Below are 12,984 nucleotides of genomic sequence, written 5' to 3'. Positions count from 1 at the left end.
TGAAAAATTTGGACTCATTTGGGCGGAAAATTGCTCAAGCTCAGAAGCAGGTAGGCTATCAATTCTTACTAATTCACTCAGTTTGTCATACTATTAGCTTCACGTACCTTCAATTGAGCGGAGAAGAGCTTTCATTTCAGTAGCTGTCTTCTATTTGTGTTTATACTTTTCCGTTCGTTTATAAAATCGTCTAAGGCCTACTGGCTTTCGGCGATGCCTGTTTCAGTTTCCACATCAGAAGTTTCCCGATCTTAAGATAATTCGGTTGAAATTCGCTTGGTGAATATTCGTTTTCTTCGTTCACGTTTTAAGCTCTGTAAAATATCAATCTGTTTGGTAGTTTCTTTGCGAAAAATGAGAGTATGTACACGTTTTCTTCTCGCAGGTTTAGTTGCAAATTTGAATTTGCCAGCTTTCGAAAAAATACTCGGCTTAGACCGTTTTCATGGAAACGGTCCGTATGGCAAAATCCCGACGAAGAAAGAACCAATCAGAACGCTCGGATTTGCCTAAGACTGGCTTTGCCATATAATAAAACAAATTATTTTCAATGTTAAACGGGTTACGGCGGTGTAAAGGCATGTCAACAAACTTGATAAAGCGAAATGGTAAATATCCTAATAATTAGCTTAGGCTGGCAGAGCAACATTTCATTCGGTTTTCAATGGCATAACAAAAAGCTTCCCTCCCTCCTCTCCGTTGGTTTTAATAAGGTATATATAGTGACCTAGTGCCCTTCGTTCCCTTACCCCTTCTTGCTTCTATAGTAAGGGTTACAGATTGGAAACATTAAGCCTACTAATATATCTTGTGTTAACGATCAAGAATCTGCTCTTTATTTATGTGCTTACCTTGTGGACAAGCAATGCAATCTTGTGCCTTTTTTCCAGGCGCTTTATTGTAGGGCACAAAAGTGCCATCGGGACATTTCAGGCAGCTGTCGTTAACATACGCTTTAGTGTCCGAGTAAAAACCACCTATAAAAATGTTTGAAAAGGAAAACAAACATTGCTCTTAACAGGGATGGACAACTTATTGCTATGGTTTACATTAGAACATCCATGTTTTCTAATGCGATGATCATGAATGGCTTTTGTGTGTGATGCCCACAACTTGAAGCAAGGGTCCTCTTTATTGAAACGCTTTCTATTCAAAATGTGATCTAAAAACAGCAACTACTGCTACATTGTCGTCCCCATTATAATCATCGTTATCATCAACAGCAGAATAAGCAACAATATAAGCTACAAGGAACAAGTATTCGCAAACAAATAATAAAACAGCTACAAATTATAACAAATAAAAAAAACAGAAATTACGAAAATAAAGTTAAATTCAAAATGTACTAGGAGTGAGAAGATTGCCGGACATACCGCTGGACTCGGCCACATCTATTACGGTTTGAAAAGTAACGAGTTATTTTTACCAGTAAAAGGTAATTTATAGGTTTTCTCTTTAGTTGGATGAAATATTATTCTAGATTACTCGTCCAGTAACGGTAAAAAACAGTTTTCATTTTTTCCAAAATGATTAGTTATTTCCACGAACTGCAGACCTATTGTTGTAAACATGGACCTCATATTAATTTCATATCATCAGTTGTGAATTTAAACGTATCGGTTGATATCTCATCACCCTCAATTTTCGGCTTTGCTTTGAATACATATTAAGAACGTTCAAATAAGATGAACCAGTCACCAGACTTACCCGCAGGACATTCCAAGCACTGAAGCTCATCAGGATCGCTGACAGAGGCATTGACAAACGTTCCCGTGGGACATGGAGCAACTTCGTATTTACTATTGTTTCTACTTGCAAATCCAGCTCGGAGAAAGGTCTCTAGTAACGCTTCGTCTTTTAAGGACCCGCTGGGAAGGGTTATGTACTCCGAGCTACCTAGACCACTAAAATGTAAATTTTAAAAAAAGCTTTAGTAAGGAAATTAAAAGTCCGGTAATAAAAAAAAAAAGTCTGTGCAATGGACAATCGCTGACGCACCAATCCGACAAGTTGTGAAATGTCAGCTGGATATTTGGTGCGAAATTTCCCACACTTTTGACGGCTTCAAGTGTAAAAACCGCGATCTTACGAGCTGCGCACGCGCTCAGGTCTCCGGCTGATTTTCCATCTAATTCACCAGTTAATTTTCAAGGTTATTGTATGAAAAATTGACCACATGTTTTCATTGTCTACGCTTTTGTAGACCATAGAAATGACGCCATTAAATGTCCAAAACTTTGAGTGAAACCACTCCCCTTACGGCTCGTTGATTCCCTTGAGTTTTAAACATTTTACGACGTCATGTCTATCGTTCATAAGAGTGTAGACCATGGAAAAATGTTGTCGATTTCTTATTTTACAATAACTGAGCGAATTCCCGCGGGCTGATTGGCTAATTTTTATTGTCAAGAAGTGAACAGACGAATGAAAGCGAAAGTTTTGTCAAACTTTTCAGTACTGATTCAGCGCTGCATTCTTGATAAGGCAAGAATCATACCACAAATCTAGTAGTCTTCGATGAGGAAATCATCTAAAATTTATGGTTTAAATCTGAAGAAACCAATGCAACCTTTGAGTGAAAACTGATGAGGGTGTTTATTGACGCTTCAGACCAGCTGAATATCGGCGGTGAGCGGGAAATTTGCGCTGTCGATGAAATGAAGAAGCTGAACGTCGTTTTAGTGGATAATTTTGTGAATTAGCTGATAATTTTGTGAACAGTTTTCACTGGATTTATGGTTAGTTGAGCAATTCGAATTTTACCTTAATTGTATTCCTGGCCGTATTCTTACTACACGTTGCTAAACAGTGACCCATGCCAAGGCTAAAACTCGAAACCTCTCAATCATTAGTCCAGTTGACTAACCACTGCACCTCTCACCGCGTATAAAGAATAAAAGAAAGGAATACTTTGGAAATCAAATGTATCATAAATGTATACAAATTGTTGCGGCAAGTTACATACAGCTGTACAATACAACGTTCCTTCTGATTAGGGCCCACAATTTTCACGGTGCCGATTTGTCCATCTTCCATGCTTCTACAGGACACAAAGGATATTATGTCAAAGCTTGTTAATAACTGTAATGCTGTTTGCCCAGTAATTGTCACGATTGGCTCGCAATGGTTTCCCTTTGCTATTAGCCCTGGCTCTACTAGTTGGTTATTATGTCCGTCTATTTGCTGTCCATTCATAAGATTTATTATACAGAGAAACGTTTTGTTTGTAGCCTATTAAATTCAGCGCAAAAGAACGCGTGAGAAACAATACAAAATAACCTTGGTTTCAACTTTCTTGCTTCATTTTTGAATTTTTACTTTTTCTATTTCTAAGTGCAGTGGATAAACCGAATTGCGTCATACTTACATGTCTGCTGTCAGATTAGAAAAGTCCTCAGTGAAAGATCGAAGACTCACTGATTTTAGGTCCGTCCGTATCATATATCTAATGAAAGTAAAATCACTAAGTAAGCAACCATACATTTCGAAAAGCTGTAACAACAGTAACACGTCTGAGTATTCAGGAGTATTGTGGTCTATCAGTTGTACGTAAAAATTTGTTTGCAAATCGCTGACCAGTGCATAAAGTGAAACATTTTAAACTTGACAGTGATGGAAATGAAATGTTAGTAGACTTCAAGGTTTACGAATATTTTCCCAATGAGTCTGGGTTTTCTTCTAACAACCCGTTACTTTTAAGACCTTGATGCTTCCAGTTTTGTACTGCAAGGAAACTCATGAGAACACCGTTCGAGCCCTCTCGATCTTGCGCACTGAGTTTGATATGGAGGGCGAATGTTTGTATTAAGCCGAATGGAAATGGAAGTCTAAATCATTGCCAATGGGCATGTATGGTTAGTTTCAATTAAGAACTGACTAACCAGGTTTTTTTATTCGCCCCACGGATAAAAACAAGTTCACGGTCTTTCTAGGTCAGTCATAGAACCAAGCTAGCCGTTGCCCTGTAGGTTTTTCATCACTAATTTACTAATTTGTGGAAGCAGAGTTGAATTTCGAGCGATATTAAACAACGTGAGGTTCAAAACTGCACACGCGAAATGGCACAATTAGGTTTTAATCTTCGAAGTTTAACCAAATGAAGGTCACGCTGAACTCCCATCGAATAGTAACACTTAATGACAGGTTCCGAGGGAAACAGTCAATTTGGTTTCTCGGAGCCGAGGCGGAGCCGCGGGAAACATTGAGATTCGAGGTAAACAAAGTTAACCTGGTTTCCCCAGGGAACAGTAATGAAGTGATTTGTTGTATGGTCACAGCAGAGACTTAAGAAGAACGGCGGTGGTCAGTCAACATTCGCAAGCAACAGTGTACTGTTACCACTGACGTCATAGATTTTGCAATGTGTCCTCTCAGATACTTATAACGGGAAACAGTTTTATTGTTAGATATCATGTGACCTGAAGAAGCCATGAGAGCGCGCGCTGTTGGGGAAAAGATTCCAGCTATATAACAATAATTTCATTCACCTGTTGAATTCAGGCGCAAGATGGCAGACAATTCACGCTTCGCTTCCTTGCTTGCAAGTGCAAATGCAAGAGCAATCCAAATACAAAAAAAATGACAAGTCTCCATTCCTTGGGCTTGCATTTCCGCTTGTGTTATGCTAGTTCACACTTGTTTTTCCTTGCATTTGCGTTTCCATTTGCATCTCTCGTGTTAATCAGCCCTGAAGATGGCTTGGTAATGGTTTATAGTACTTGTGCTTTAATTGTGCAAGAACATATATGTAGAAACCAATCCCTAGGCCCAGTCTACCGCGATTATGTATTACTCGGCCCAGTCTACCGTGTATATTAAGTTACCTTTTCGCGGGTTTTATGCATATTGTTTCTTCACGGAAAGATTCGTTTATATCTAAGAAGCTACGTTCGTTTATCGTCCTTCGTTTCGCCGCGTGTCCAAATCGTCAGGTACATATCGTTTCCTTCGTTTGTCTTCTAGTATTTCCTCTGTTATATGCTGTTATTTCTGTTCTTAGTGTAATATATTTCTTTATTTATGTCCTAGAAACCACTGGTAATTAAGTTACGTCCACAAGAATAAATTTACGTTGAATTTTAAGTTGTATTGCTGGTGCGTTAGCTACAGTTTCTGACGAAATGGATTGAGCTACTTGGTTCGTTTGTGTGTTTATTCCTGTGGAATTATGTCGTTTGTGTCTACGGATACTCCGTTAAACGGACGAGTTATGGATGAGTTTGAAAGGACTCGACAACCAAGTTCGCGTCTCGACACCGAAGCCGTTTGGCGTGAAAGAATGTTGTCCCTAAAGAAATCTCGAGCTGGTCACCTTGGAAATTTAAACAAGCTGTACAAAGACGTCGAATTATTAATGCGAAACGCCGAAAATTATCACGAAGCTTGTGGTAAAAAAGAAAAAGTTGATATCGCATTTGCGAGATGTCTTCAAGCCTACGACGAATTTTACCAATTTGTTGTTGATGATCCCGTGTTAAAATCAGAAGCGTTTGATGCTTGGCACAGCGTTATGACTGGCAAAAAGGAATTCGACGAACGCTTCGAAGAATGGTGCCAATCAGTTCAACGTATCGCGGACGAAGCTTCTGCGGGTCTTCGTCAAGAAGATTATGTTAATAAAGAAGTGCCAAATGTCACACCTTCTCTAGTCGGTTCAAGAAGCAAAAAGAGTTCGAAGACAAGCTCCAAGTCAAGTTCCAAACATAGTTCCAAGGCTAGTTCGCGCGCTAGTGAGAAATCGAGAAAGGCTAGAGCCGAGCTTCTTCGTCGAGAAGTTGAATTAAAGAACTTGTTGAAGCGCCAAGAAGTGGAACGTGAAATGGAACGTCAAATAGCCGAAATCAAAGCTCAAGAAGAAGAATTAAGGCGCCGGATTGCTTTATTAACGGCAGAGGGGGAAATAGAAAAAGCCAAAGTGGTTGACGATCTCTATGAAACCTCGGAGCATTCAAAACGTACTACCAAGGAAGAGTTTAAACCGCTTAAACAAGAGGAAAACACCGAGAAATCGCGTCAAACCTTCCCTTCCGTTAAACAGCCTCCTACAGTGCCTCGTGATGAATCAAGCCTTGAACATGGCGACAACAAACAAGTTGAGAGAAGCAGTACAAAATCGGCGCTAGACCCAAATGTACGAAGTTCGGACCCAGGGCCTCCTCCCCAGAACATCAGTGGTGCAAGCCTCACCAGTTCGCAATCTCTGCAACAAATATTGAAGCAGCAACAAGATGCCTTGCATCTGATGGCGTTCTCAATTCAGCAAGGTTTCGAAATGCCTAAAAGGGAACTTTTAACCTTCGATGGTAACCCCCAGAACTATTGGCTCTTCGTGAACAACTTCGAAGTCAATATCGCGAGACGGATACCAGACGCCGCGTCGAAGTTAGCATACCTCGTACAGCACTGTACAGGTAAAGCTAGAGAAGCTATTAAGAACTGTGCCATTATTTCCGACCCAGAACAAGGCTACATGAAAGCCCAGGAAATCTTGTATCACAGATTTGGACAGAAACATATTGTTGCGCATGCTCACATCGCGAAGATAGCGGAGGGTCCTCAGCTTAAGAATACAGATGTTACTGGTTTGTCAGACTTGTCTGTTCAAATGCAGAATTGTGCGTTGACTCTCGTTCAGATGGGCTACGAGGCGGACGTTAATAGCTCAGATAATCTCGTTAAGATAGTAAAGCGCCTTCCTGTTCATCTGCAGTCCAAATGGGCGGACAGAGCTGGTACGTTAACCTTAGCTGGCATTGAGCCTACCTTCACGCATTTAGCTGGATTTGTTGAAGAGAAAGCTTTGTTGGCAAATACGATGTATGGAAGGATTGTTGGTTCAACACCAGACAAAGAGCGGAGTTCTAAACCTCCATCTAAAGTGAAGCCTCCTTCCTCGAAAGGAAGCACGTTTGCAACGCAGTCAGAAGTGGTCGCAGGCGGTGTCCAAGTTGGCGCATCACCCGCGCTCGCCATATGCCCTTTGTGTTCTGGTCAACACAGACTGTCAAAATGTGAGCTTATGAAAGCAAAGACCCCAGAAGAAAGGAAAAGCTTCGTTAGACAAGCGAGACTGTGTGACAATTGTTTCCAAAGCGGACACATGGCCATGAATTGTGGTAGTAAAATGAAATGTCAAGTAAGTGGATGTGGATGGAAGCACCACACAATGCTGGATGTCCGAAAGAAGAATGAAAATAACGACACTTCTCGTAACAACCCTCCAGTCACCTCACAACAGACTGGATCCACTACCGTTAGTGGAACCGGTGCGACTGGAGCGAGTGCCGTCAATGGGGCCGGTGCGACTGGAACAAGTGCCCCCAGTGCGGGCCAAAAGACTGGAACGAGTGCCGTACCGTAGTGGCTCCGGAGAGACTGGTCAGTGCAGTGCTACCGACTCTGGCAAGAAAAATGTTTGTTTACGAATCGTTCCAGTCGTCGTGAAAGGGAAAGGCCAGCACAATACAATTATGACGAACGCGCTACTAGATCCTGGATCGGATGTGACGTTATGTGATGTGAGTCTAATGGAGAAACTTCAAGTAGTCGGCCTTCCCAAAGAATTCTCACTAGTAACCGTTAATGGAGCGTCTGAAACCCGGATGGGATATGAGTTATCTTTGTCCGTTAAAGGTCTACGTATGGATGAGGAGATTGAATTGAATAGAGTATGGACAGTGGATACATTGCGTTTACCTCAAGGTAGTCCACCAACGAAAGAGGATGCTGCCCAGTGGCCCCATCTAAATGGAATTGACTTTCCAATGATTCAAAATGACAAGGTGTCGTTGCTTATCGGATGTGATGTACCCGAAGCTCACTGGGTGTGCGATCAAAGGCGTGGTCGGCGTGGTCAACCTTATGCAGTGCGTACCCCTCTCGGGTGGACCTTGATGGGACCTCTGAATTCGTCTGAGAGAAATTGCTTTAGTGTGAACTTTGTTCGCTATGATGACGAAATGCTTCATCGACAGATGGAGAGTATGTTTAGAAACGACTTCAACGAGCCCATGATCACCTCAAAGGTCGCGATGTCAGTTGAAGATCGGAGAGCCTTGTCCCAGATGGAAGAATCAGCGAAGCTTGTGAATGGCCATTACCAGTTGGCGTTGCCTTGGAAATGTAAGCCTGTAAGCCTTCCAAGAATTCGCGACTTCGCTCTAGGAAGGTTACGCAAGTTAAAGAAACGGTTCCAGCGAGACGTTCATCTCTTTGAGAAGTATAAGGACACCATAAACGGTTATGTCTCCAGCGGGTACGCAAGACGAGTTCCTTGTGAGGAACAGGAGGTTGGAAAGGATACACCAGTCTGGTATTTACCCCACCATCCAGTATTCCATCCTCAGAAACCAGGAAAGGTGAGATTCGTTTTCGACTGTGCAGCCAAGTTTAAGGACACCTCATTGAACGATAAATTGCTGCAAGGTCCAGATCTAACAAATGGTCTTGTGGGCGTCCTCATACGTTTCCGTCAAGAGCCCGTAGCCATGGTTGCTGATGTGGAGGGAATGTTCCACCAGGTGCGAGTTGCTCCTGAAGATTGTCATGCGTTGAGGTTCCTGTGGTGGCCAAACAACGATCTCTCAGAAGAGCCAGTTGATTACAAAATGTTAGTGCACTTGTTTGGAGCCACGTCATCGCCAAGTTGCGCAAGTTTTAGCCTGAAGAAGACGGCCGCAGATAACCAGGTTGAATTTGATACGGAAACCATTGACACTGTCAACCGAAACTTCTACGTAGATGATTGCCTAAAGTCAGTTCCTTCAACTGACAAAGCGGTACGTTTGTCTGGTCAGTTGCGAGAATTGCTGTCAAGAGGAGGATTCCGCCTTACGAAATGGTTTAGTAATGACAAGAACGTAATCGCCACTGTTCCAGTTACGGAGAGAGCGGCGTCAGTGATCGATTTGGATTTGGAAGATCTACCTGTAGAACGGACGCTGGGTGTACAGTGGGACATGGAGACAGACGACTTTAAGTTTCGAATAATGGATGAAGCGAAAGCTCCAACGCGTAGAGGTATCTTGTCAGTCGTCAGTTCGATGTACGACCCTCTAGGGTTCGTGGCACCCATTATCCTGCCAGCCAAGAGCTTGTTGCAGAGCCTGTGTAAGCAGCAATATGGCTGGGACGAAGTGATTTCGAATGCAGACTCCATTGTCTGGCAAGGGTGGCTAAAGGAACTTGCATGTTTGAGAACAATATCAGTTCCCAGATGTTTCAAGCCACCAGGATTTGGCGCAGTTGTCAGTGTTCAGTTACATCATTTCTCGGACGCGTCCGAATATGGTTACGGAGCAGTATCGTATCTCCGAATGGTCGATGACAAAGGTGTCATACATTGTTCGTTTGTTCTTGGTAAATCTCGCGTGACTCCCCTGAAAGTGGTGTCCATACCGCGCCTTGAACTGACCGCTGCTGTAGTTGCTGTGAAGTTGAATTGCCTTATCCGGAACGAAATCGAGTATCCCATACACGACACAATCTATTGGACGGATTCCACTGTAGTCCTGCAGTACATTCGCAATGAATCAAGAAGATTTCAGACATTCGTAGCCAACCGAGTCGCGATGATCCATGAAGAATCCACGCCACGTCAATGGCGACACGTAGACACCAGTTCAAATACTGCGGACGTCTCGTCTAGAGGGGCCAAAGGTTGCGAGCTACACAAGATGGAGTTGTGGCTTCATGGCCCAGAGTTTCTATGGAAGGAAGAGAAATTTTGGCCTGAACAACCTTCCCAGTTGCCAGAGTTACCTGAAGGTGATAGTGAATGCAGAAAACGCTCTGGTCAGGTGAATGTGATTGTTCATGGAAAGGCGTTGGAACCGTTGTTGACACGCTATTCATCCTGGGATGGTCTGCGAAAGGCCATCGCCTGGCTAGTACGTTTTAAGAAATATCTGGTTGGCCGCGCTAGCAAGGCTGTAGACAGTATTGCCAAGGGGCCTCTAACTGTTGCCGAAGTTATTGCTGCAGAAAGCGACATTGTCAAAGCCGTTCAACGTGATGCGTTTCCAAAGGAATTAGCTGTGGCAGGCCAGAGAGGATCTGGTAAACAGATGAAGTGCTTCCCACGGAGTAGTCCAATACGCAACTTGAACCCTTTCCTTGCCGAGGGAATATTAAGAGTTGGAGGTCGCCTTGAGAATGCTCCAGTTCCATTTGAAGCGATGCATCCAGCCATTCTCCCAAGTAAACATCACGTGACGAATTTAATTATTCAGAACTTTCATCGCCAACAAGGGCATTGTGGCCCTACCCATGTTCTTACTTCTATCCGACAGAAGTATTGGATTGTTCGAGGGCTCTCAGCAGTACGAAGAGTTCTAGCAAATTGCATGGACTGTCGCAAGAGAAATGTTCGTCCTGGTGAACAGATCATGGCACCTCTCCCGGAGGCACGAATCGCACCGTCAGATCCCCCGTTTACACATGTGGGAGTGGACTACTTTGGTCCCCTTTACGTGAAGCAAGGTCGAAGTGAAGTAAAACGTTATGGCTGCCTGTTTACATGTTTAACCATGAGAGCGGTTCATATTGAAGTCGCGCATACGTTAGAAGCCGATTCCTTTATCTGTGCCTATCAGCGGTTTGTTTGCCGTCGAGGAAAGCCTCGGAGAGTTTACAGCGACAACGGCACCAATTTTACCGGCGCTGAGCGAGAGCTTAGAGAAGCACTGGGGCGTTTGGACCAGACCAAGGTTTATAATCACCTGAGGATCGATGACGTTCAGTGGTCGTTTAACCCTCCGGAGGCAAGTCATCAAGGTGGAATTTGGGAACGTATGATCCGATCTGTAAGAAAGATTTTGGCCGCTTTAGCAAAGGAGCAGCTGATGAATGATGAAGCGCTGTCCACGTTGCTGTGTGAAGTGGAGAAGATACTAAACGACAGGCCCTTAACCCCTCTCAGTGACCACCCGGATGATCCTTAGCCGCTGACTCCGAACAAACTTCTGCTGTTGAAGTCAAATCCCTGCCTTCCCCTTGATGTCCTCACAAAACACGACAAGTATGGTAAGCGCTGGCGCCAAGCACAATGCCTAGCAAACTCATTTTGGAAAAGATGGATGAAAGATTATTTACCTGCACTTCAAACAAGGCAAAAATGGTGCTCCCCTCGTCGTAACTTCGCCGTAGGTGATCTGGTTCTCGTCGTCGATGAGAAAACGCCGAGAGGTCGCTGGCCAATGGGCTTGGTTGAACAGGTGTTCCCGGATAGTAAAGGTTATGTACGTCACGTCAAGGTGAAAACGGCGACATCTGTCTACAAACGAGACATCAGAAAGCTGTGTCTTCTTGAAGGAGTCCAGAACTCATGAACTCTGTTTACGAACTCTGTCACATTACGAACTGCGTAATTTAAGAAATGAGTTGTTCTTCGTCGCATTATGAACTACGTAATTTAGGAATTGGTTACTTTTCGTTATTAGAATTAGCTGTAAGTGTGAAGCTAATTCGGGGCCGGTGTAGAAACCAATCCCTAGGCCCAGTCTACCGCGATTATGTATTACTCGGCCCAGTCTACCGTGTATATTAAGTCACCTTTTCGCGGGTTTTATGCATATTGTTTCTTCACGGAAAGATTCGTTTATATCTAAGAAGCTACGTTCGTTTATCGTCCTTCGTTTCGCCGCGTGTCCAAATCGTCAGGTACATATCGTTTCCTTCGTTTGTCTTCTAGTATTTCCTCTGTTATATGCTGTTATTTCTGTTCTTAGTGTAATATATTTCTTTATTTATGTCCTAGAAACCACTGGTAATTAAGTTACGTCCACAAGAATAAATTTACGTTGAATTTTAAGTTGTATTGCTGGTGCGTTAGCTACAATATACATGAGCTTTAAACCGTTGCCAGTCATTTTTGAGATGTCTTAACATCTCGCAAAACATACGGCTACAACCTATTGCAAGCTGGTGAACTTGTTGCGAACAGTTAGGAGCTATACTTACATAGAAAGCTTCCTATTTGAAATCGTGAAGGCTCCAGACGAAATTGACTTGATAGGATTATCTGAAAGCATTCTACGAAAAATAAAACAACATATGAAAGTAGAAGTACTAATGATTTAATGCGAGCTTGTTCAATCACATAAATGCTATCTTCGCGACTTGCACTTAAAAAACACATAATTTTAGAAATCTTTCTTTGTTGTTTGCGTTTGCGCTATCTCTTAAGTACATCCTCGAAGGCAAAAGTATTCATACTAAATAAGTATACTGGTACTAGCCGGGGAAAAAAGTGGTTAACATTTCTCAAATTCGTCTAACCTAGCCCATCCCTGTATTCCCCAATTAATGTTAACTATACTTTTTTCTTTATTGGCTTATTGTTTCATCATTGCTCTTTTCTACCTAGTTAAGATTTCTTGCGATTGGAAAGTGACGGACACAATTTCCTGACATATCTTGACATAGACAACACATGGATGCATAAGGATGAGATACTTGGTCATATAATTGTGAGTCACCAAATAAAATGTGCAGTAGCCACTTCTTCTGTTGTTGCCAATAAATGTAGACAACAAGTAGTCCAACAAGTAATCACTTCGCACGAGGAAGACGCGCTCGCGTGCCGTGCCTCCTTGTGCGAAGTACTTTTCTCACACGTTACCATGCTCGCCTCCCACAAGTCTCATAAGCTTACATTATAGTCTACCTTTAAGGTGGCTGCCTGGTTATGGTTTCCAACACTTTCTTGCTCTTATACTTTGATGAATCAATATTACCACTGTTTACTTCTTGGCGCTACAAGAATTGCATCATACAAATGCCCGATAATTGATGTACAAGTTGCGATTATTTTCTTGACATTACCAGTTACAATAGCAATATTCGTAACCTGTTAATCACGTGACACAATTTTTTTAAAAAGATCAGTCCTTTTGCCACACATTTGGGCAATCTACCCAAAGCAAGCTCAAAAATGTTAAGAGTGTGCGCCAAAAGATAGACTTTTAGGTTTATATGATAAAAACA

General features: G+C 42.7%; 2 protein-coding genes across 2 annotated transcripts in view; both read right to left on the bottom strand.

The window, feature by feature from the left end:
* LOC144640220 (uncharacterized) overlaps positions 1 to 12,984 on the bottom strand; it is a 303,086-nt gene that overhangs the window by 188,305 nt on the left and 101,797 nt on the right. The window lies entirely within an intron of this gene.
* The window catches only part of LOC144640208 (uncharacterized), a 42,831-nt gene that overhangs the window by 5,489 nt on the left and 24,358 nt on the right, over positions 1 to 12,984 (bottom strand). Inside the window, exons 8-12 of the mRNA XM_078499412.1 lie at positions 11,959 to 12,030; positions 3,368 to 3,445; positions 2,942 to 3,040; positions 1,708 to 1,904; positions 852 to 977 (exon numbers count right to left, since the gene is read on the bottom strand). Of these exons, the coding sequence (XP_078355538.1) occupies positions 852 to 977; positions 1,708 to 1,904; positions 2,942 to 3,040; positions 3,368 to 3,445; positions 11,959 to 12,030 (572 nt within the window). The remainder of the gene's footprint in view (positions 1 to 851; positions 978 to 1,707; positions 1,905 to 2,941; positions 3,041 to 3,367; positions 3,446 to 11,958; positions 12,031 to 12,984) is intronic.

The sequence above is a fragment of the Oculina patagonica genome, unplaced genomic scaffold (genome assembly GCF_052425735.1).
Source record: "Oculina patagonica isolate OP01 unplaced genomic scaffold, crgOcupat unplaced2, whole genome shotgun sequence".
Taxonomy (NCBI): Eukaryota; Metazoa; Cnidaria; class Anthozoa; order Scleractinia; family Oculinidae; genus Oculina; species Oculina patagonica.
The sequence above is the reverse complement of the archived record's forward strand: the minus strand, read 5'-3'. Positions and strand labels throughout refer to the sequence as shown.